Source organism: Ylistrum balloti, unplaced genomic scaffold, assembly GCF_031769215.1.
Source record: "Ylistrum balloti isolate Yb309-2 unplaced genomic scaffold, AGI_CSIRO_Ybal_v1 Utg370650, whole genome shotgun sequence".
In the NCBI taxonomy this organism is placed as follows: domain Eukaryota; kingdom Metazoa; phylum Mollusca; class Bivalvia; order Pectinida; family Pectinidae; genus Ylistrum; species Ylistrum balloti.
In genome coordinates, this window is record NW_026782395.1 from 41,848 (window position 1) to 66,276 (window position 24,429).

Sequence of the window (24,429 nt, forward strand, 5' to 3'; positions counted from 1 at the left end):
CTTCCGGATACATCGGCGCACAACAGACATACCAGAGACAAACAGCATTGTGTATTGTTTTGCGTTCGGATGTTCCCATCGAACTGGTGGGAAACAGACATGAAGCCTGTTTAGGTTCCCCGAAAACCTCAAGGAGAGGTAAAAATAGGTCGAACGATGCAGGTAGGTCAGAAATCTAATGGGAAATCGCGAGGATTTGGCAAGATTAAAAACCTTCGGGCAGAGTCTATATTTTGGATGGTTTGACAAGTTATAGGCCTAGTGACTTCTTATTTAGTGTATGCTTTTATTATCTTACAATATTGATGAAAGAGATGGGTTCAAATAATATTCGCTAATACAGATATGACAAGATGAAATACGCCTTTTTGGCTTATATAAAGTATCTGTAGATTCATATCAGTTGAAGCCCAAGGGTTTGTTACGAATATAAAGATATACGTCACATAGGCCTACCGATCTATTTCTTTTTGTAAGTCATTCGTAACAAATCCCTCTGGTTGAAGCTGAGTTGCTTCCAAATCAAACCTAAATACTGTATAAATTTAAACGTTGTTCATCTTCTGAAGAGATATATATACATCTACAGACGTGCGGACAGGGAGGTACACATCTACAACGACAGAATATGTAGCTTCATTTCCTTGATGGAAAGAAAGAGAATGGGCCAACTATTTTTTGTTTTAGTAAAGACGTTGGCTGTTTCCCTGAAATACCCACCCCACAAAGGTATATAATACGTGTTTAGGTAGAAAAGGTAAACAATTAAGCATTGAAAACAAATAATTTTTTATACAACTATAAAAGGGAAATGATTTGCAAACTGAATGAAGCGCATTCATGATTGGTTTGCAATTTGTTTTTTTTTTCTTTTTCATAGTTTCATATAAAAAACAAAATTAGTTCAGCTTTGGTAATTATTTCAAATTTGACTTTTTGGCAATTTGATCTCCATACTCCATTCTATAAATAAAAAAAAAATGTTGAATTTTTGCATGAATTTTCATCCAGATAGTTCAAAGCAGAACACACTATTCATGTAGTGAGATCTAGGTTCGAATCCTGGTCTGGATTTTTTTTTTTTTTTTTTTTGACAAATTCAATGTTTTATTTACAATATATTTAGATTTTGACAAAACACAAAACCTACATTGAAAAAAATTCACCCCCCCCCTTCCCCCATTTGGTGTTATTTTTCGTAGCCTTGGATTGTCTAGCATTTTTCGTATAAACAACTAAAAATTAACTATTGAAAAATAACTTTATTATTTCTTGATAATTCACAGTAAATAACAATTATGAATATATATATAACTACACTCCATATATGTGTAAGGGTGTTTAAATTTAACAAAAAAATATCAATTTCCTGAATTAGTTTTTTTTAACATTTCACATTGTAACATCATGAAAGAGAGTGCATGACATTATGTAATGGCATGTCAGTTAATGTGTATCAAAACCATTGAAAACGCATAAGAGAGGTTTAAATACCGTATTTATCCGGCAATAAGCCCACGCCTGGTAGTAAGCCCACCCAGGTGTTTTTCATAGATTTCAAATTCAATGTACTAAATAAACTATATCACTGTATTAAGCCCACTCCTAATTATTGATCCAATATCAAACACTGGCCCCCTTAGCATATTACAGGATAAATACAGTATTTAAAGTTGTCTGTTGCTTACAACCTGTTGTTACCTTTTCGCTCATGGCTTATACTATAGCGATATGATAATTATGTAAATATTGCCCCTCACGTTAAATCAAGATTAAACTAAAAAAAGGAAATGTCACTTTAATTGATTTTTCCTACAGACGAAAAAGACCAAAAGTTGAATTGGATGGTGAGGTGATGTTCGACAACGGCAAATCTGTTACAAAGGAATTAGCAACACTAGATCACAGCTACCATATTCCAGACTGTGGGGATAATGTTGAAGTACAGACAGTAAAAGTAAAAGTGAAATCAGGTATTTATGAATTATAATGCTTTCAAGTCAATCTAAACTTTCGTTTTAGATGAGTAGCAAAGAATGGAGTTTTTAGTGCAAATTTGTATGTACCAAGAATATTAAGCCAATGATTTTCTTCCAAGTTCAAGACTTGGAAGAGGAGATTGCTTCCTTATAGTTGGCTCAGTGCGAAATCGAAAGTGCCACTGTTGTGCATTGTGTAAGTGTATTGTAGTACCCGGAAGTGCGAAATCATCGTAAAATCTCGCAGACCACGTGACGTGACTTACGCACCCTTTTCATTGTCGATTATGATTCATTTCCTGTAGTTGCAATCACGTTATGAATTGCAAAAGACAATATGGGTAGGCAGTGTTAATATATGCACCAACAGGAATTGTTTTGTCGTTTATAGTCGATATTAATGACAAATGATATATTTGTGGTTAAAAGGACAGGCCTTTAAATGACTCTGACTACGGGGCTGATGTGAGTGAAACCCTTTTGACTACTTGGCTATACAAGGCTTTAGTTATCGCCCAAATATCGATGCTTGCATAAAAAATTCTGAAGATGCACAGGAGTAAACTGATGAAGTGAACTGGATCATACAGCTGTTTTGTATACACTAATATATTTGACGAATTCGTCTTGAATTATGGTATGAATTTTACTGAATTACTAGGTTAGCACACCTCCCTGTGTAGATTCTGACATTCGGGTTTTCCTCAGTCGCCTCCTAGGTATAAAATTAAGTTCCTTAACATCAATGACGAGTCCTAGAAAGATGAAACAGTTGTTTGATGTTTAATTTATTTTTGGCTCTGATGTGTCTTACCTAAATTTGTAATAAATAGTGGTATTCCCCTGTATGGCTGTCAATTTATGATTCGTCAGTTATGCCGAGACACTGAATTAATAAAAATAAATCATTATACACATTTATTTATCTATTTATTTATTGAAAAATAAAGTTAATGAGTGGTGAATATGAATATATTGCTGTGAAATATTTACATTAATATACATATATGACTTGTATCTTTGTGGCAAGTGATTTCCGGAAGTGACGTCATTGATGATCTTTGTTGTACAGACAGTCATCTCCATGATAGGTGCTCACTGGTTTGTTCAATGGTTTAGTGAAGCCATTGTCATTTAAATACTGCAGAACGCTGGCTTCATGGAGAATTTTAAATTCGTCTGGGTCCCTAGCTAACACGAATAGTGTTGCTTTTAAATTGTCCGTTACCACAGCGTATTGATATAAGTTGTTCGGTCCGAATGTAGCTGGTCCAAGCTGAACAACCCAGTCTGAAATCAGCAGTACATTTCAAGACGTTTTAAAACATATTCCATAAGAATACCTGTATGCATGAATAAGTTCAATTCATCTTATGAAATCAGACTTTGATTGGAGAATGATTGAAAAAAATCGTCGAAAATCACGATTCCATGGCGTGACTATTGATCATATTATTTCTAAGATTTAAAGAAAAAGGTAATACATCGAATATAACAACATTTGGCTCAATTTCTGACTAATAGACAGATAATGTATACTTACAAGGTGCACTGAAAGCCACAGTCTCTAACTGGACACTCAGTTTCCCAACCTCTCCAGAAGGAGTGGCATATCCGTGGATAATCTTGGCACTTCCATTTCCATTTCTTAACCTCTCTGAATTGAGCACAATGATTTTTCCAGATCCATCAGTAGACATAGTGTCTTAAAAGAAACAAGCGAAAAATAAAAATATATGAATACTAAAAATTGCAAATGCATAATAATGTGGTTATAATGAACGAAATATATTGTGTCGTAATCTATGTATCGAGATGTTCAAACGCTTATATAATTATTGTCGTGGAATAGAGATTAGGCTACTAGAATTAGCAAGGAAATGTCACTTTTTAATACAAATCTGGTGTTTTTCTGATTAATACAATGGAAAATACATGTATTTTGCGAAACTATTCTTGGATCCAAGTTATTTTGATTGCGGAAGGGCCAATAAAACAACGTAAAAAGCAGTCATCAGTAATTTAGTAGAAATATCATCGGAAATATTGACGTCGGTGAATATTTGTGTTACGTAGTAGGTCATACAACATAAATCATTGTTATCCAAGCTCAAGAAAGTTGGGAATATGACACCTGGAATGATATAAAACAGGACGAACTAGATCAAAAAAAAGGGCACGAGGCTCCAGAAAATTCACAGATAATGTGCCAAGGTTAACTCTTTTTAATCATAACTAATATTTTCCATAATTCCATAATTAAATGAAAAAAACTGTTTCTACTTACAATCGGCTGTAACACAAACCGCTCCACGTTCAAATGTGGCGTATACAGATTGGCTGGCATACATCTGTTGACAAAAGATATGTTTTGAATATTTTTGTATAATTCAAGAACAATAAGGAAATATTAATCAATGCTTTCAAGATATATGGCATGCGAAATATTCTATGTCAATTACTCTGATGAAATGATAGATTAACAGATTATATTACAAATGGATCCCCGCCATACTAAGAAGAAAATCAATGCAATTTACAGTAATTTTATGACCCCTTTGTTCAGTCGTGGAGAGAAGATGAACAAGATATTTTAAATTATTGAATTGAATTTAATTAATCCTTTTAAATTTTCTAATATATAGCAACCATATATGTATGGATCTCTTTGCGATATAATTTTCAAATAATTTCTACGGCATAGATATGAAATATGGAGACATTTCGAACTAACTTATACAATGAAAAATGGTTGTTAAACAGGTTTTGTGACAAATTATAAATTATGACAAATGATATCATGTTCTATCAGTAAACTGTAATTAAATATACCTGGTACCAGCGTCCGAGATATTTCGTTACGTCCAGTTCTGTAACGGTCTGTACATTAGTATCGAGTCCTAGCGTGTCCAGCAAAAACGCGGACATGGCTGGAGCAAGCAAAACTATAAGAAATGTACGATTCATTTTGTTCGGCTACTGGTGACGACAACTGTACAATCCCCTCAGATTATAGCGTTACATTTTGCATTGGTTTATATATAGACATTTTGAAAGTTACATAAACCTGATAACGTTGTATTCTACGTCTAGAATCTCGTGTTTGTCACACACAGCACGTGTATCAACAACGTGCCGAAAATACATACCTCTATAACCCCATTCATACGACGCGATTTGCATACCTCAGTATATTTTACACATATGTAAATTTACACGTACTTACATGTGCAATTTTTGTCGTTTGAACTGATTTGCTCATAGGCAAATTCTGCACAGTTGAGTAAATTTGCACCTGGTCAGGACTTGGTGCAAATTAACTTTTGCATACATGTTGTCGCAAATTATTTGCTCCCGTGTGTAAATTTTGTCGTATGAACACACAGCAAATTTACTTATGTAAGTATTTTGTCATGTGTATTGCACCAGTCTCTATTTTAAGCGTTGTAACGGTTGTGTGTGCTTTGGCGGGAAAAATATTAGTCTGTAAACATGACGCCTTTCAAACGACAAACGAATTTTCAATGGTCATTCGTGCTCTACTTAAACGATAGTTGAAAGTAGATTGAGTTTCTGTAAGGGAAGATCTGTTGGTGTATGGCTTCAAAATCCAAGTCTTCAAAGGATACGCTGGGTCGCCAAGAAGAACTACTGGCATAGTACTTTCCCCAAATGGCTTTCGCCACTCTGGAAACAGCCATTATCTCCTATGAGATAGATTTATGAATTTGCATCATGGACCCTTCCTAGCCAATTTATATTTATGTCTCTAAAGATATAGCTGTGGTCGCAAGCACCCTGCAAAATCAAGGAGTAAAACCCTTTCCAGTTCAAGTAGTCTCCATGGGAATGCTTAGGAGCTATGATGGGAATATGCGTGCCGGGGCCAAAGCATTTTCCAAATTTTCACAAAATTTTAAGAATGTTTCCTTTTTCATTCGAAAATTCTCATACCAATCTTCGTCCATAAAGTCATTAAGTCGGTTCTGTCCTACCATTCAGTGGATAGGACTTTCCTTCTAGTTTCCTAGATTCGGGAACATCCAATAGCTAGTCCTATACCAAAATAATAAGGGAATACCATTTTTCTGTGAAAATTCACCAGTCTGAATCGGTCCATCTCCTTATTTCAAATGACAATTTGGGAAATTACTGACGGTACATAAATCTCTTATGAACGCATAGCAAATTAACTTTTACTTATGTGTGTAAATTTACTCATGTGTAAATTTGCATATATAAGCAAATTTTCGTCGTATGAATGGGGTTTATATTAATACATACATGCATCATCCAAGGAAATCGAATTTCTACACGATCTTATAAAAATAACAAACAACATCACGTGACATTTATTCTGATTAATCAAAAAGGAAATATTGTTCAAAAAGGATATGGTTAATCAGGGCATTCACATTTTCAGTCAAACCGTTAATCATGCACTTGTATTTGTCGCAAAAAGGTGGTGTTTACTTCTGGCAGCTTTCTCACGATTACAGGGGAAAGGGACGAATGGTTAGGAACGTGACTGTTACGCAGATGATGAAATAGATAAGGCCACGTGGCAATCACAACAATCCCGATGACAGACCTAAGGAGTCGTAGCTAACTCTGCGACATACAAGTTTATAAATTCCAAATAAGGGCAACATTACCAAAAATTACGGAACATGAAGAACCCGTGCATGTTTGATTTTCAAGAGGGGAAAAAGCAAATTCAATTGCTACTATGTGATATAGATTTTCATAAATTCTGAATAAAGACAAAATTCACAAATCTTGAGGAACATGAAAAATATTTGCATGCTTTACATTCAAGAGAAAACATGAAATTAAATCGATCATTAATCAATGAAATAACAGCCGCAAAAGTCGAAAATATGAACGAGAACACCTCAAATGAAAAACATGAAATTTACTTATACACCATCCGCCATTGAAGTGGGAGGAAATTTCATTTTAAAATACAAATGATAATAAGATGGTTTTATAGTGTGCAAAAAATATAACTTCATGTTGTTAAAGAAGTCCTTTTACGAGTTCGGTCTCTCCATGCTCGTGTAAATGATAGTTAAAATACATGAACACAAGATGTGAAGGTACCTTAGTATAACATGCTTAATATCACTAACAGCGACACCCAATAATGGACTAAAACTGTTTTTATGATACAGGCTATTGTCATATGTAATCAAACCATAGATCATTGAAACAAAATAGGAATAAACAGTCTTCATCAAATTCCTAACCATCAACCAACTTCAGTGCAAAGAGTGCACTTTTTTTAGAAATGTTCAAAATACTCCAAGAGTTATTTCTAAAAGTACTGATTTCATTACAGTTAAATTTGCATGAAAAGTACATGTGTTACATTGAATTTAAGAGAAGAGATCGATTCGTTATTGAAAACACATCAGATAACTGACATCAAGTTGGCATATCTGTCATTTCAAAGTGCAGAACAGGTGGGAAACAATCTGCCGGAGTCCTCTGGCATTGGCCGCCATTTCACTATCACGGTCATCTTTACCTGACCTGATAACACTGTCAGTCATCGGTCTCACTGATACGCCCGTGTTTACGACAATAAAGATAAGACTAATTAGAGCCCATATAGTCAGGAGTTTTTTTTCTGTTTGCCAATTATTTCACAGGCTTGCAGTTGATGATGTATTTTATTTTTCCTTTTTTCTCTCTCTTTTCATTGACGTTGAATCTCGTTGCGTGATGACGTAATGGTATGTATTTTCTACATCGTCAATAAATATTTAAACTTGTCATTTTTATGCCATACGCTATTGATTTTTCTGATTTTTTTTTTAATTTTTGAGTTTTTTCGTACATAACAAAAAAGACCAGACAACATACATACTCGCTTTTACACACAGAATAATATACATACGTAAGGATATGTAACATGCATCATCATCATCATCATCATCATCATCATCATCATCATCATCATCATCATCTCCTATTGATTTAAGTATTTCATGGAACTTCTTTTATCCATCGAATTTATCAACGAAGCCAGGAATGTTCCCAGACACTTAACGCCAATTTATCTATGGTATCATGACGTTATAATTTCCTCATTGATTTACAAAAATGTTTTCAGATAGTTTATTCATCACGTCATAAACAAAAAAGTAAACTAAAAGAAATTTCAACCACCAACGGTCATGCGTAGATTGTATTTCTGATATGAAAGAAAGCTGTTATGATATTGGTTTCATTTAGAATTAGTGATTTTTGTTTTTTCAAAATTTACCAATACCTTTTAACAGACCCTAGTACAAATGTCCATATATACATTTGTCTCATAAAAATATTGACATTTTAATGAGATTTCACCTGGTGACGGGTTGACTTGAACATGATGCTACACCCATTTTCCAACACACCATGGCACCACATACACCTCTAAACTGATTTTTGTTTGAGTCATTTCACAATCGTAAACATCTTTGAAACCGAACCCTCGATGGAACTGCCAGTCAACGACTTGTCGAGAGCGATAAGGCTGTGTTTTACGACATCAACGATACGCACAATTAAAGCAAGGATTGACACACTATACGGAGTGATGCTGGTCATAATACTTTTGTGTCAGCTTGCCACAATTGTTGTTGATTTTATCCATATAATGCTTTCTTTTATATCTGAGATCAATTCCAGGGTCATTCGGTTATCTGCCTGAACGTCCAAGTTAACGATAATTCCAAAAGTACCCGGATATCTATTAACGTATATGCTTGTGCCCCTGATTAGTGGAGAAGCCAGATATCTATGAATATGGCTATATATCACTTATTGGTCAAATAGGGAGATAACTGTAGATAAATTACCAATGAGTTTTAGAGTGCCCACATTACTGTAAAGACAGATCGTTGGTTGATAAAATATTAGACTTGCTTAAAATACATAACGGTGATACGATGGTATCTCTGTTGTTCAAACAGATATTTGTAAACTTTATCAGATGTAATTTTGTACGAGGTTGGTGTAATTAGAATTGTGAAAATAATGTTATTGATAATATGGAAAACATTTTATAATATTAAAAACCTCTGTTTGATTAATAGAATAGTATTATGGGTAGCGTAATAATATGCATTGATGTTTTCATATGGAGCTGCAATTTTTCCGAAACATGATTAATGCAAGTGTTTCAGGACATCAGTAGAACCATTCATGCGAATTCCCTTTTACCAGAGACTGTATCATTTGAACATGATGAACATGTCCATTGTATAACCTTATGTAAATAGGCGACCGTACTACATGTCATTCTATTTTTGTATGGACCTTTTATATCCAAAGTTCCCAATGAAAACCTGAGTTTGTACGCATTTTTGTCTAAATAGGATGATAATATTGTATTATAATGCAAATGAAATACATGTAGATAATAGAAGGCTTGCAGAAGCCAGATCTTCAACTTGCAACAACATCGACTAATATTCCAGAAAAAATGGTCTTTATTCGCAAATTGTACAAAAGACACACAATTAAATACCACTTGTTTATACAAATTGAGAGTTAGATTCAGCAACAATAGTCAAAAATGAACTAAACTGCATCATATTGCTGTTTCCTCCTTATAGAACCCGTCCATGATGTTAAGGGTTACACTTTTGAAGCCTAGGAAGCGACGAAGGAAAATCCAAAGTGATTGGAAGAAAAGTCAAAATTAAGAAGTGGGGCCGCACTAACCTCATAATTCAATAGATTTAGAATTTTTCTTATGTCTGATTTTTAGAACAGCGTCAAGTATATGTGTAATTTTTATCCTTGTCACTATTCGGAAATCAGTATAATAACAATGGTAACTTGGAGGAGGGGTTGTTGCAGGACGTTCAGACACTTTATGAATGTCTCATTTTCATCAGGCATGGTTGGTAGATCGATTTTTCGTGTGAAAAAAAACTTATTTGAGGAAAGACTTGCCAGGCATTTTTTATAATATAATATCTTCATTTCTTTATGAGTGTTGTCGGTCAGTAATGTGTATACAAATTGTTCGTCAACGAAGATTGTTGTGTTTCACGAAAATTTACTTCAATTGTACAGACAGCTTTTATCTGAAGATATTATTGTAGTGAATTTAGTGCACAAATCAATGAAATAGTAATAAAGTAATAAAGTAGGAAGCTGCACTACCTCGTCATGACGCCATTAATTTCACCGAAACTTAAATTACGGTTGTGAATGGACGTCGCGATTTGAAATGCCATTCGGTGTCACATTGAAATCCAATCTTTATCACCTACCGACTTGAATATTGTCATATATTGATTTCATTAGCTCGCGCTGCAAAATCCGCCAAAAGTCTTACTGTACCCAGCAAAACACAGACATTCTCAGTCGCTGATGCTGGGAGACCGGATATACCCGGACTCTGTGCAGAGAGGCGGAAAATTGGCCGGACGCAATATAAAGCGACACATTCAGAGTAAAGGAGATACCGGATACCGAATACAAATCCCTGAAACCTCGGAAGCTAGGAACAAATATGTGTTTTGAAAAATCTATGTGACATTTCCATATTCATCTGGTAGGCCAAAGTTTATTTAAAATAGACAGGAGGGCTTGTATGTGGAGGAATATGGGCATGTACACGGTTTTATATCCGGTCTTATCCCTGCTTTGTCACAAAGGTAAGTTTCACTATTATAAATTTTAGAGAAAAAAATTTAATGAAATTAATTTTTCAGTGTAGATTTCAATCAAATACAACTTTGCCAAAGATTAAGATATAGTAATTATAAGATGTAACTATATCAAGTGTTTAGGAATTAGATTTTACTTCTTATTTCACGATAAAAAACATATACTGACGCTTATGGAAATGAAAGGTACCCAGCAAGGACAACTTGCAGTGTAAGAATTTAAATACTGAAGAAAAATACTTTCCATACCGGTTGTTTAAAGTTTAACATACCAGGAAAAACTTCATAGATACAGTGGAACAAGCCAGCTATCATTTTTACAAAGTAATAAGACTGATTTGAAGTATGTATCGTCTAAATTTGACCAAATGAATGACCGTAAGTAAGTAAAGGATGGGCAGGTATCTTCTGTGGAGAGGACGTAAGCTATGGAAACAAAAACCCTAACATATCGTATGCTACCAATGGCGGCAATTCCGATAACCATTTCTGTCTGTCTTAAGTCTTTTACATTCTCGATGATTGCTTTAACTTTGAGAAAACATTTTGAAGATCCTTCACTTTTTGTTTCGCACATTACACCCAATAACTCAACCTTAAAAATAACTGAATGTAGAATAATACGTAGGCAATATCTTGGTTTTTATATGTAGCAAACGCGAATCAACTTGTGGTTTTTCCATAAGCAGGAAATTTGTCTAAATAGTCCAAAGGAGAAAAATATTAAGAATCTTGATATTAAAATAATGTGGTTGGTTAGAGAGTTCGGAATGGTGATAAAAGTATTATCATGATCATAATGAAAGCGATTGCATTTTGTAAAAATAAGTACAGAAATGTTCTTTGTAATGTTTTTTATTATTTGTATGCAAAGCGTGACAAACGTGAACATCAAACAAGTGCATTATATATGAAATATATTTACCTCTATCTGATAATACTATAGGTAAATACATGTAACATATAATGTCAAAACACCAAGACAACTTCATGGTAATTAGGTCTTTGTTTAACACCATGTTATTACGTACAGTACTCTATTTACCTGTGTTTTATATACCCTTGCAAATGTGAAAGATCCCGTGGTAATATTGAGCATGTCTGCTGCTTATATATTGTAATTTCTGAAAATATTGAACCTGCTAACATTGAATAATTCTTGTGATATTGAATATTTCTGCTTAATTTGAACATCACTGCTAATAACGAACACCTCTGCTGATATCTAATATCTTATATACTGACATCTCTGCTAATATTGAACAATTCTTATAACATTGAATATTTCTGCTTATATTGAACATCACTATGTCTGATGATATTCCCAATATTCCAATATTCCCAATAACAATAATTCCGATCATATTGAACTTCTCTGCTAATATGCAATATGATCGCTAATATCGTGTATCCATACTAATACCTTCATAGAACAAAATCAACATCTATGATGAGTGCCACAAACGTTTATGTGAAACAAATACATGATTTGGGTAACATTTTTCATATTTCCATGCTAACATTGAGTACCATTATTAATATCAATAATCCCTGGATGTAAGCAATTTATGCCCTTAGCCCTACTGATGAGATCTAGAAGGACGAAACAGCTGTATGATGCATTTTGAAACATTCTTTGACTCTACGATATCTAAGTTCTAAATTTGTACGGAAAGGTTGTGTTTACCTTTGTAATTTGTACAAGCTTATAACGACATCAGTATCCATGTATTTTAATATCGAGTCCTTGCAGGCATAGACTACCCATGGTAAATATTGAGTGTTTCTATGGAAACCGACAAGAAATCTCCATGTTAATACTAACTATTTGTGTTAAAATTGCTAGTTAATGTTCAGCACACCTGTGATAATGTTAAATAACCATGTTACTGCTGTGTGTCGTTTTATTGCCTTTCTTTTATTTCTTTAAGTAAAATTGATTTCGCTCTTTATTGGACACAATGCATTAGTTAGATTAACTTGTCCATCCAAACACCCTGTGGAACACAGCATATTCATGGAATTAACCTGTCAAATATGACATCCTGTGGGACACCATATATTGGTCAAATTAACCTGTCCAATGTGACACCCAGTGGGACACAGCATATAAGTCGGATTGACATCTGATCTGACATCATTGCGACGTTCAATTAACTGGTAAAATCTTATCCGATACGATGTGGGATACGACACATTTTCAGATTAGCAACTGATTCAACAAAATCAGATAAATCCAATGCATGACGGTTAGACAATAATTCGAGATATCAAGGGTTCCATCGCTTTATGTATTACAATGTCATGAAAGTCAAATGTTTCGTGTGGTTATTTTTAAATATTATTTCATCCGGATATTATCCGGATATTTTCCGGATATTATCGAATTCTCAAATTAATTGATTTCCAATCACAACCGTCATATGCTTTATCATCTTATACAATATTTAAAAAATATCCGTTTAAACATTCGGTGTTCATTTCACCAAAATAATTTCCTAAGACGATTAAATTTGATAAGTGTTACTGATATGAAAGAGGTTCTAGGTAATTCTATTTATGATGTATAAGCCTAAAATCCCTGACCTTACCATCTGATCCTTATCGACTTTTACAAAGAAAAAGAGATTTCCGGTATTGACTAAACAAGCTCTTCAGGTTTGTTTATGTTACCGACAGTAGAGAACATGAGTATTACAATTATAACCGGAAACATACAGAAGAGTCTAAGAATTTAAAATGAAAATCATGTCAGAATTGGCATTAAATTGATTTGCGAAAAGCTATTATTTCTGAAAGGTATATTCGTGGATGTGACACAAAAGGGGCATATAGTGTGACACCATCACTCTTCACGGTAACTTTTACATAAAAACAATGTGGGTATGTAATATGGCGGGTTTTTTGTGGAGTGATAGCATTGTACTTGTTAAAAGAGATATATCAAATTTCCGGGGACTTCTATTCTTGTGGAAAACATCTTTCTTTAGAATTATTCATAAAGATATAGAATTCAATATATATGTGACTATTGAGAGCTAATGGTTACCATCTATAATAAAAAAAGAAAATACTACCTGACAGTATTTAGGTCATAAAGCTTAAAAGATAAATATTGATATATCAATAAACCTTGTTTGTGAAATCTATTAAGTTGTATTTGCATTGCTGTACCTTACATACGTGTATTGTGTCTATAAGGAACGACAGTTCTGGTAGTGTTTGGTATTTCATTATATTTTGATATCTTAAAACCCGTTTATGCGTAACTGAAATTAGCATATTGTGTAAATAAGGAGACTTTAGGCAGCGAGTAGTGAAGTGATTAATCATCATGTTTATGTAAGTCGGTTGTGTAACTTGATACTCAGCTATAAGATTGGTGTAATTTTTTTGTCTTATCAAAGAGAGCCCGAACCTAAATACACACGTCACACTGTGTTGTTGTTGTTGTTGTTGTTGTTGTTGTTGTTGTTGTTGTTGTTGTTGTTGTTGTTGTTGTTGTTGTTGTTGTTGTTGTTGAATAATGTTTGCCCGACATTCATCCAGAGGGCACTGTTGCGGTGATTTTAGCATAAGTAAACACGTCAAACGGTACATCAACACTTCGAAAGTATGGCATTTTCACAAAGATACACGAATGATCATGGTTAGGTAATCACTATGTCTACATATGTTTAACACTGTGATACTGTATTAATTTTGTTGATGCCATTGGTGCTCCCAATCATCGAATTCATGTGTCCCCGATCTGTTACAATTATTACAAGTAGACATATTGAGCTATATTTGACAACGATATAAATTACACACCCACCCGCCCACTTCTTTTTTAAACCACGAAAATGGAACCCAAGAAACTTCGCGATTTCACAATCACTTAAGTTAACTTTAAACATATCTTTTTGCCTAAACCGTGGTAAGAATATTAAGTTCTGACATCAATACCTTCCTCTCCAATATCAACATCACACTGAACTTAACACAACTTCACAGATGAAACAAAACGAAAGAACAAAGGCTGAAACGCCTCACCAGAGCAATATATCAGAACAAGTATATGTATATAAATATTTACAAATTCGAAAAAAAAACATTATTTTGTATTAACAATCAAGATTACCTGTTAAATATACATCAAAAGATATTACATACAATTTAAGAAAATATAATAAAGCACGTAGAGATTCGGACATGTGAGGCGATATCGTCAATAGCAACTCATCGTGTAGCGGCTGTAATATACAATCTCATAGATATTATTATATTTTATTCTACTTGTAACAAAAGGTGTTAATCACTTGTATTGGAACTGCAGTTGCACCTTAATTGTGTACGAATGATATTTATTTTAGCTCACTATATCCAAAATCACTTATTAACTTTAAGCAGTTAAGCATTTTCCAAATATCTTTATTTTTGTTTAGACAAAGAGTGGCAATCTATTCCTTTCGTGGTATTCCGCCCTGATGTCATATATTAAAATATCTGGATATATATTAAGATCACATAACTGTACTTACCATTTTACTTTTCAGTAACGTCTAGTGTGTCTGTGGGTGGTCAAGAGAGGACATGGTCAAGGATAGGATCTTTAGACGACCGATTGGAGTATAGTGGTCAGATTTGGATGTTGGAAGGTGTTTCAAGACTCAAATGTTCTGTGGAATGTACTATAGACGCTTCTTGCGAGTCTCTTTTCTACAACAGTCAGCTCAGTAAATGTGTTGCTTTATCTAAACAACCAGAAGACTTCAACTTTCTTGTCAGCGAACCGGGCTACAGCTTCTACCACAATCGTCCTGGTAATATGTACTAGTGTAAAAATGTTGTAGCTCTTATTTTTATGAAATAGTTATTTTTTAAAAAAAAAAAAATATATATATATATATATATATATACAAATCCAACATCAAACAAACTATATAAAAATAACAAGTCATCTTTTCATACTCACAAAATGGAGGATAGTAATCGAAACAGAATAAAAATATGCAGAATAGTTTGAATTTGTCGTAGATAGTTTTATTAATGCTTGAAATAACTAAATGCATTATATCTGGTACCCGAATCATTCACCACGAGAATAAGGTCAGAGCATTGAATAAGACTGAAATACTTTTGATTCATCCACTTTGAATGTTTTCTGTCACTTATTAACATTGATGACACTTTATAAACACGTACATCAATACTTAGTGTACGCCGGTGGGTGTTAGAGACCTTGTAACACAATGTTACATACACATTCACCATTATCTATCTCGACCTTGTCAGTCCCTCCAGTCAATGCGTGGTGACGTTTATGGAAATTAGCCGATCACTAACCAACATCCATATTCATTAACTTATTAATGTTCTTTATTTTTTGTAAAGTTGTATAACTCGATAAGGAAAAGTGGGATGGCTCGCGGGTACTGAAGCTATCACACAACTCACTCAGCAGAAGGTCTATCTATGTGGCATGCGGTCGCTTTAAACCGTGTTTAATGTTATCAGGAAGTCATTATTCCGCTATTACTATTACCGATTACCAATACATCACAATCTGGACCACTTTTGTTCGCGGCAAAATGATATCAATAACTTTGACATTTTGCTCGAACCATTTTTGGAACTGTGATCTGATTTTACCTGTCATGTATCTGTCACGTATACTTGTAATTATAACAAAAAAAACCGCATTTGAAGAATAAGTAATACGCACCTGAAGGAACTTTCTTGGGCAATCGTTTATTATACTGAATACGATCATGGATTCATTCTTTGGCAAAATACACACAATAAACATATCATTAATATGCATTAAGTCTCTTTAACCTGAATTAACAAATTGACAGTTGAAGTATACGTAATACATACCTTTAAGAACCATCTTGGGCACTCGTTTCTATATATTAAATACGACCATAGATGCCTTCTTTGACAAAAAATACACACAGGCAGTCAACATATCCGTAAAATGCATGATAAGTCTCTTAAACCTTAATTAACAAACTTACATAGCTTCATTCTTTGAATTTTAAACACATTATATTCTAGGAAAACAATCCTGAGTGGATATCATGTAAACATATAGCTATTCATTATAGCACAGATAGTGTCATTTTTCTTAATAATGGAAAACTAGTAAAACATTGCAAAAATGTCGCTTAATTCGATTTATTTGACAGTTTAATATGATTTTAAGCTCAGAAGAATGAGTAGCTAGCCCATATACCTCTTGTGTGGTCGAAGATGTTAATGTAAGGCTACGTAGCAGATAAATGATGTTCCTGGAGCAAAGTTAATAATCGGCGTCTATTTTAAATGACACAAATGATCTCTCGATCTATTTTAATCACCATCGTTTGTAAAACATAAGATTATTTGACCCTTGTAAAGGGCCTCCGGCGTCCATCGGCCGACGGGATTATCGAAAAACCTGAATTTACACTAACGTTCTCAACTGTGATCTAATTTATGTAATATTTGTGTCTTGATAAAGGGGTGGGGGGCAGAATGCCTCGAAAATTTGACAATTCACTTGTCCGTAGTATCGTTATTACTTCATTGATCATATATCTAGTCCAGTAATATGCATCCAACGAACATTTGTTTGTTAGGATCCAGTACCAATATTGGAGTATACGTCGATATTACTTACTAGATTCTGTGATATATTGGAGGTTTGCGTTCTCGCAACAGTTAGGTCATATGACAATGTTGTCTTCGAATAAAAGAGATGAATCGTCAAAACCTTGACACATTAGCAAGTCGTTGCTAGGTCACATTGTACAGCAAATGCAACTACCCGTTCTGAAAAACATCATTGAGACCTTAGGATAAAGTCAAGATTAATTGATCCGAATCAATTTGCGGACTTTCGATGTGTTTCGACCATGGGATTAGAGTCCATTATTGTCTTGCCATAGATTGAGGAGAACGCCAATTTTATAAGGTTAGAGGAAACAAACATGCATAGGACAGGACCAAACAAATATCGCGAGCAAAACATTTTTGCGATGTTCGCGTATCGGTTACGAAAGATCACCGCGAGATTAATTTCATAACATGTCGATAAACAACCGTAAGTTTCCGAAAACATGATCAGGAAAAAACTTCAGGGGTGCAAATTCGCGAAAGAAAATTGTTTCTTTGTCGCATTTTTGAGATACCGAAAAGAACACCAAAATAAGAAAACCGTTCTGGTCATAGAGTGTGCATTCCTATACCTTTGAGATGATATGTATATATATATATATAACAAGTTTCTGTATTCTCTCGGGTTTTTCATTCTTAGGATTTTCATATCCCATCAAGATTATAATTGTTAAATTGATCTAGTTTCTTGTACAGAAGGTATAAATATACACATCAATGTACAAGCACACATATATACATTATTCTAGAATACAAACATCAATATCAACGAAATTCCTTCAAAAGTTATATTTGTATTTACAGGGTAAAAAGGCAATCATAACAAGTTATTTTTAAACTAACCAAAAAAAGCCATAGATTACCGGTCATTTATATTACGTATCTATTTATATATATATAGTCTATCGGAGGGTTTTTTTTTTTTTGGGGGGGGGGGGGGGGTTATTATATAAATATATATATATTTGTATTAAAATTGATTGTTTACATGTTAAGTTTCTTGTTTGTTTAAAGCTAACTGTCCAAGTACCTACTCCTATCGGGACTCCGTTCAACTCTGCTTTAAAATCAACTACATCGCACGGACACGTGCAAATGCACAGGCGGCATGTAACAGCGACGGTGGACATCTTATCCGGGTTGACACGGAGGCGAAGCAGAATTACATCAGAAGCGTACTTCAAGCTGCAGGTTAGTGTATACAAAAGAACTCATCTAAAAAAGAAACTTTACTTGTTTGTCTCTTTTGTTGGAGAGCTTAGTTTTGAAATTTAAGTAAATAACAAATACTCTCAACAAACCTATTGTCAACAAACTGTAAGATATTAATATATCTGGCTGTCTCTGGTTGGTTGTTCTTTTGCATAATATATACTTAGAATGGTTTACATTTGCTTCACCATATTATGTTTGCCATCGTTGTAAACCTTTTATTTACGAAGGGTTTGATTTTCGGGGCGACAGCAGGAAAAATAAAAACAAAACAGTTGACAATTGAACAGTCCATGATTACTACAGATAAACCATCCTTTTCAGAGTATTATTGTTTAACTTACAAATGTCGTTTCAGGTTCGTCGCATATGTATATTGATGCTTCAGATGAGTTAACTGAAGGCGTGTTTCTGTGGGGAGACGGGCGTCCGGTCAATTACTCAGACTGGTTTTCCTCCGAACCAAACAATGAGGATGGCGTTGAGAATTGCGTCATGCTTGCTAACGTCAACTATGAATGGTATGATGTCCCGTGCCATTCGTCCAAGGCGTACATTTGCGAAATATCAGTTTAAAGACAAAGGGGGCTTATAAGACCGATGAATGTCTACCAAACGTTACACAAATAAATGTAAAAATTCAAATTTATATATAAGAAAAACAAAACGAAAACAATGCACACTGAGACACTTGAAAAAGAACATGGATTAGGTGATGTGTTTCGGGCGGAAGACAAGTCAGTTGCATCAATGTTTTCTACTTGTGATCTAATCACGAAATGGAGAACCCAGGAATGGACAAACAGTAATGTTCTAATGAGAATTGAACACGTCAAACTCTAATTTAATCACTTGAAGGTTTTCTGCCTCATCGGCGACACCCAACAGTCAAACTTGATCAATCCAAGTAAGTAATGACGTGTTCCCAAATGAAGACAATGAATTAAATACAATAGAACCACCAGGGAAATGGAATATGTACGGGTGGGTTCATTATGACAGCAATAAACATTCCGTAACTCTTCAATAACATGCCCTCCCGAAACCCCTTGTTGCTATATAAAATGCTTATCGTACAGCTTGGTGGAAATCTGTCCCTGTTGGTTTTGTTGTAGGAACGTCAGTTATTTTTATTACATTAAGCGCCGAAACTGTACTTTTGACAAATTTAAGAAGGTCCTTAGTGTAATAAAGTCCGAAATGAAGGGGACATATTGAGTCTTCTGTTTTGTATTGTTATGTCATTTTGGGTATTATTAGGGCCCCACATCGAGATGCGGAAGCCCTATAAGAATCACCCTGTCCGTCTGTCCATCCAGACAGGCGGATGTACGGACGTCAGCACTTTTGTTTTCCGATGACAGCTTCAGTTATTATTAGATTAATTATTAGAATGCCATCAAACCTTGCATGTGACTAAAATGCCAGTTACCTCACTTTTTGTATGCATACACATTATGATGATCTCCGTAAACCGTGCCATATCAAAGACGTTTAAAATGACACTTGAAGCGTCCCCCCCCCCCCTTAAAACATTAATACTGCAACTGAACGGCCTGGAGTCAGTATAACGGTGTGGGTGTTGGGTTGAGTACATGATTTGAGTCTGCCATGCATGCTATGTACCTATGATATTATCTGCAAATGACTTAAGCTGTTGTGCGGACGTTAATCGACAATACAACACCACCCTTTTTTGGTCCAACTTTCAAGGTCACTGAATCAAAGGGTTATTGCTTTGTGTTGCTCCTTTGTTATTTGTTGCTAAGATATAGTTGCATTGATAAAAAATAGCTTCTTTTGCAGTCAAAATGCATCACAATATTTCTTAACCCCAACATATTGTGTTTGAAAAAATATTCGCTTTTTTGGAAGGTCACAGGTTTTGGCTGTACCTTTTAGGTTAAGAAGAAGAATTTACACGCGATCAAATTGCATATAATCTTATCATCTTGTTAATGATCAACACTGCATAACATAACATCGGAATATTGTATTCATGGAAACCTAGTCCCCTTACAGATCACAGTTGAAGATACGATGTAATCTGGCTAAATAATAAAACAAATTTTACACAAACCATTCATGATCAACAAGATAGATGTGATTTTAAACTTGGAGTCATATGCCAGCACAACATCCATATGTTTTTAAGGCAACAAGAACTTCAACGGGTTTCGAACTCAAAACCAAGGAGATGATAGGCTACAACGATCACGGGGCGCAACGACCTAGACCGTTCGGCCATCGACACCCCGGCCCCTCCAAACCTTGACGGGAACATACACCATTATAGTATATTATTGCTATATTGTCTTGTAATCGACACGCAGTGTACTTCCGTAACAGTATAAAAATGGTTACATTAGCGGTAATTTAAATACGACCACAACGCTTAGTGTAATAATTTATTTTGTATTACTCTAAGCGTAACAATCGCAACTTAATGTAATAAAGATAAGTTTATTACATTACGCGTAACGGTCGCAACGCTTAATGTAACGCCGTTTTTACGTTAAGAGTTGCGTCACACGCACTTGATTTCCAATTATACCATGGCTATGGTCAGTAGATTTCTACTTATTAAGACAAACTTTTGACATCATAATCTAATAGTGAAATTGCGACACATAGTAAGATAGTTTTGGCCCGTTTTGATAACCTCTTCCATAAATGCAGTCTCTGATGAAAACATGGTAACTCGTTTCAGCCTCTATATAAATGTCATAACACTGAAGTTTTTTTTATCCATTTAGAGGCAGATTTGTTCTACGTTGATCCTTGAATAGTTCACTTGAAAGTCCATTTGCTTTTTTTTTTTTTTCTTTTGATAGCTTGGATCTTTATCACATGATGGGTCCCGTATTCCTATCCATGTGAGTTGTATTAGTCCTACTAGTTAGTGTACTACAAATATTGGTGTTGTAAGCGATGTGTAATTAAATTATGCATTGATAATGTGTGTATATAGATAATTGAGAAAATCATATTCGTTCTGTCAATTTATTATAGAATTGTTTAGTTCTATTGCAGTGCTGTTAAGAAACAAACATTTGCAGAATCTGACTGTTCAAATTCTGATAAACTAAATGACAAAGTAGAGGAACTGATTTTCCGGAATCAAAGTCATAATAAAAGGGGGAAACACAATCGTTGCATTCCTTTAAAATGATAAAAGTGATAACTATGTGTAAATTGTAAGTAAAACAGTTAGACTTTGAAGTATCCCCATACCTCAGTTTCATCAACTTAAAATCAGAAAGAAAATAACACCTATTTCAAAAACGTTTTCTACTTATCAGAAATCGTCTGTGATTAGTAACTTATAACAAAATACATGCAACATAGCAGAAGGAAACAAAAACATCCTAAACTAACGTTCCTTCACGACCATTTTTCCTTTTTTTATTTCTTTCTTTTTTTTTCTTTTTTTTTTTTTTTTGTAATGTTTGTTAAACGATAGAATTTTACCAAGTTTTTGATGTTCCATCAAAAAAAGACAATAGTTTTTCAGTCTATACATTTTTTTTTTACATTTAATCAATGTCTGAATCCCAACATGCCGAACACTTTTTTGTCTTAAGCTAAAAAAAACAAAAACAAAACCAAAATATCAATCTATTTACTATCAATGAAAATATATATTTTTTTCTAAGAGAACACTTACTAAAGAAATCCAAGAGAAGAAAAAATCACACACAAAAACAAAAGAACGGATGATGAAAAGAGGACTGATATGAAGCCATTTTTTCCCAACCTTCAAAATGTGTTTCCAGTACTTTCATAAGTGAATTAAGCTTGAAGGCAGGCTGCTATAGGTCAGATATACATTATAGGTCTAGTACTTTTAAATCATTTCTACATATAATAGTCTTAACTTTTCTATAATGTAATCAACAGGTAAAGTCAATTTTATGAATGTTTTAACAAGAGGCCTAGAGGCCTTGACAGTCACCTGTGATAAGCAATATTGAATACAAAGGTTAAAGGGAAAGTAGCTTTCAAGTGTCATAAAAAATAATAACATTGATGAAAGTAACAAGTTATAGCATTCAAGCCCTTGGAGGTCAACCAGTGTCGTTAAATATGCATACCATCAGAACTGTCATCCTATACTAGTAATTCAAACCAAGTTATGTCCAATGGAAAATAAACTTAACACAGAAAAATGTGTTTTCCTATAAACTATAGAAGACTTTACCTCCTCCCAAGTGGGAAATTTGAGACCTTAGGGTAATGAAATTCACAATTTTGGTAATGTACCCTAAGACCATTCCATCTATGAAAAGCTTTTGATCCTATCATATCTGGAGGTTGAGAGGTAACATTCTGAAATCTGTGTCAATTTGACCCCTTTGGCCCCACCTCTCAGGTCCCTGAGGCATAGGGACCACATTACTCACTATTTTGGTTCATATTTACCCAGGGAAGGTTTCTGCTAAATTTCATTGAAAATAGTTCAGGGTGTTTTGAAAAGAAGTTGAAAATGTTAAAAGTTTACAGACGAACGATGCAGGACAGCAGACAAAAGGTGATTGCAATAGGTCACCATGAGTATTTGTTACGGGTGACCTAATTATGCAGCAAAGTCCTCTGTAAATCCAGATACTTCATCTATGTACACTAACAATGAATACTTGTTATCTTATTATCATTCTAGTACCTTAATTTTAGCCAGCATAACACAAATTAGTACATGTGAGTAGACAATTTCATGTTCTTTTTATGTACAACTTTTAAACATACATTGAAATTGTAAGTATCCAATTATTGCACTTTATTTCAATACTGTAAACATACATATTCTAGCGATGATCTTATTTTAGAAATTTTCACTTTTTATGAATTGTACTAAAATATGACTGCACTATTTGCAGTTTCTTGATGCTGATAAAATGTGTAACTATTTTGGATGCGAGAAGTTACTGATGCACTAATTTATCAAAAATTGATAATGCACTAAAATTTGATATCACCAAATAAAGTATGTTTACTGTAAATACGATGGTACATGGAGCACTGAAAACTAATATCAAACACAATTTCCTGACTTGGTCAATATTGAATCTACCGCATTAAAGTGCAATTATACACTGAAGTACAGCAAGCATAGCTCACAGATATGATGTGTTTACAAATCTAGAGTGAAACATATTGTGTATTTTTAAAAATATACATATGAATATGTAAGAAATAAATATTTACAAAATTTTAGGAGGTTAAATCTTTATAATGCCGAAAGTACATCAATATATTACACTGAATGAGAAATCCTAATTGTATAATATTGATCTAGGTCAAGACATTCCATGCAACAATTTGACAGCAATGTTATGGTACCACTCTTGGCAAAAGCAGAAGGGAGATCACTCTTAAACCAAAGATGGTTAGGTCTATTCCATTAAAACATCTACTTGACCCTGGGACTCCAAAATAAATCAATTAAACTCATGGTTTGGTTTCCTGCACATTACTTTCATATCAGTTTTCAATAAAATTATATGGATGGTGTCTCTGAACAAAACCAGGAATCCTGGGCTTGGGTAAACATCTTACTGGCATAGTCCTTAATAGGGAGGTAAAGCTTGTTGTCAAAAATAAGCAAGGAAAAAAATTTAATGCAAATTATCACAGTATAGTATGTATAGATATATCACACACACAATATACCTTCAAGTTTGGTGTATACGATTTTGATCTGTTTGGAAAAGATGCTTTTAATCATATTGAGACAAAATCATCCGAACTGGTATTTCAACTTCTGTAAACAACAAAGTTACTGAGATTCAGAAATACCAAAACATTTTATTACACCAGGCAAAAAAGAGCATTTGCAAAAAAAATTAAAAATATGAAAATATTTGGAAAAAAGTGTAAAGTCTGATAAATAAAATTGTCTTAAAAAAAAAGAATTAACGACATTT

At 34.0% G+C, this 24,429-nt stretch overlaps 2 protein-coding genes across 2 annotated transcripts; one reads left to right on the forward strand and one right to left on the reverse strand.

Annotated features, from left to right (window-relative positions):
* The first annotated feature begins 61 nt into the window (after window positions 1-61).
* On the forward strand, window positions 62-19,717 carry LOC132557248 (ladderlectin-like). Its single transcript, XM_060221738.1, has 5 exons — window positions 62-162; window positions 1,819-1,973; window positions 15,190-15,456; window positions 18,308-18,484; window positions 18,864-19,717. Exons 2-5 carry the CDS (start codon window positions 1,856-1,858, stop codon window positions 19,079-19,081), a joined length of 780 nt encoding a protein of 259 aa, XP_060077721.1. The 5' UTR covers window positions 62-162; window positions 1,819-1,855; the 3' UTR covers window positions 19,082-19,717.
* Window positions 3,028-4,946, reverse strand: LOC132557253 (uncharacterized). The gene is made up of 4 exons (XM_060221741.1): window positions 4,812-4,946; window positions 4,267-4,330; window positions 3,523-3,684; window positions 3,028-3,269 (listed from the first exon to the last, which is right to left on the reverse strand). The coding sequence occupies exons 1-4, from the start codon at window positions 4,944-4,946 to the stop codon at window positions 3,028-3,030; spliced, it is 603 nt and encodes a 200-aa protein (XP_060077724.1).
* Window positions 19,718-24,429: the final 4,712 nt, after the last annotated feature.

Bases quoted from the DNA above. Each gene is read 5' to 3' on its own strand.
- LOC132557253 (XM_060221741.1), bottom strand. From the start codon at position 4,946: ATGAATCGTACATTTCTTATAGTTTTGCTTGCTCCAGCCATGTCCGCG. The intron at 3,685-4,266 runs GTAAGTAGAAAC...GTTTCTTTTAAG, and splicing joins GGTTTGTGTTACAGCCGATT to ACACTATGTCTACTGATGGA. The intron at 3,270-3,522 runs GTAAGTATACAT...TGCTGATTTCAG, and splicing joins TGTGGCTTTCAGTGCACCTT to ACTGGGTTGTTCAGCTTGGA.
- LOC132557248 (XM_060221738.1), top strand. From the start codon at position 1,856: ATGTTCGACAACGGCAAATCTGTTACAAAGGAATTAGCAACACTAGAT. The intron at 1,974-15,189 runs GTATTTATGAAT...TTTACTTTTCAG, and splicing joins AAAAGTAAAAGTGAAATCAG to TAACGTCTAGTGTGTCTGTG. The intron at 15,457-18,307 runs GTAATATGTACT...GTTTGTTTAAAG, and splicing joins CTTCTACCACAATCGTCCTG to CTAACTGTCCAAGTACCTAC.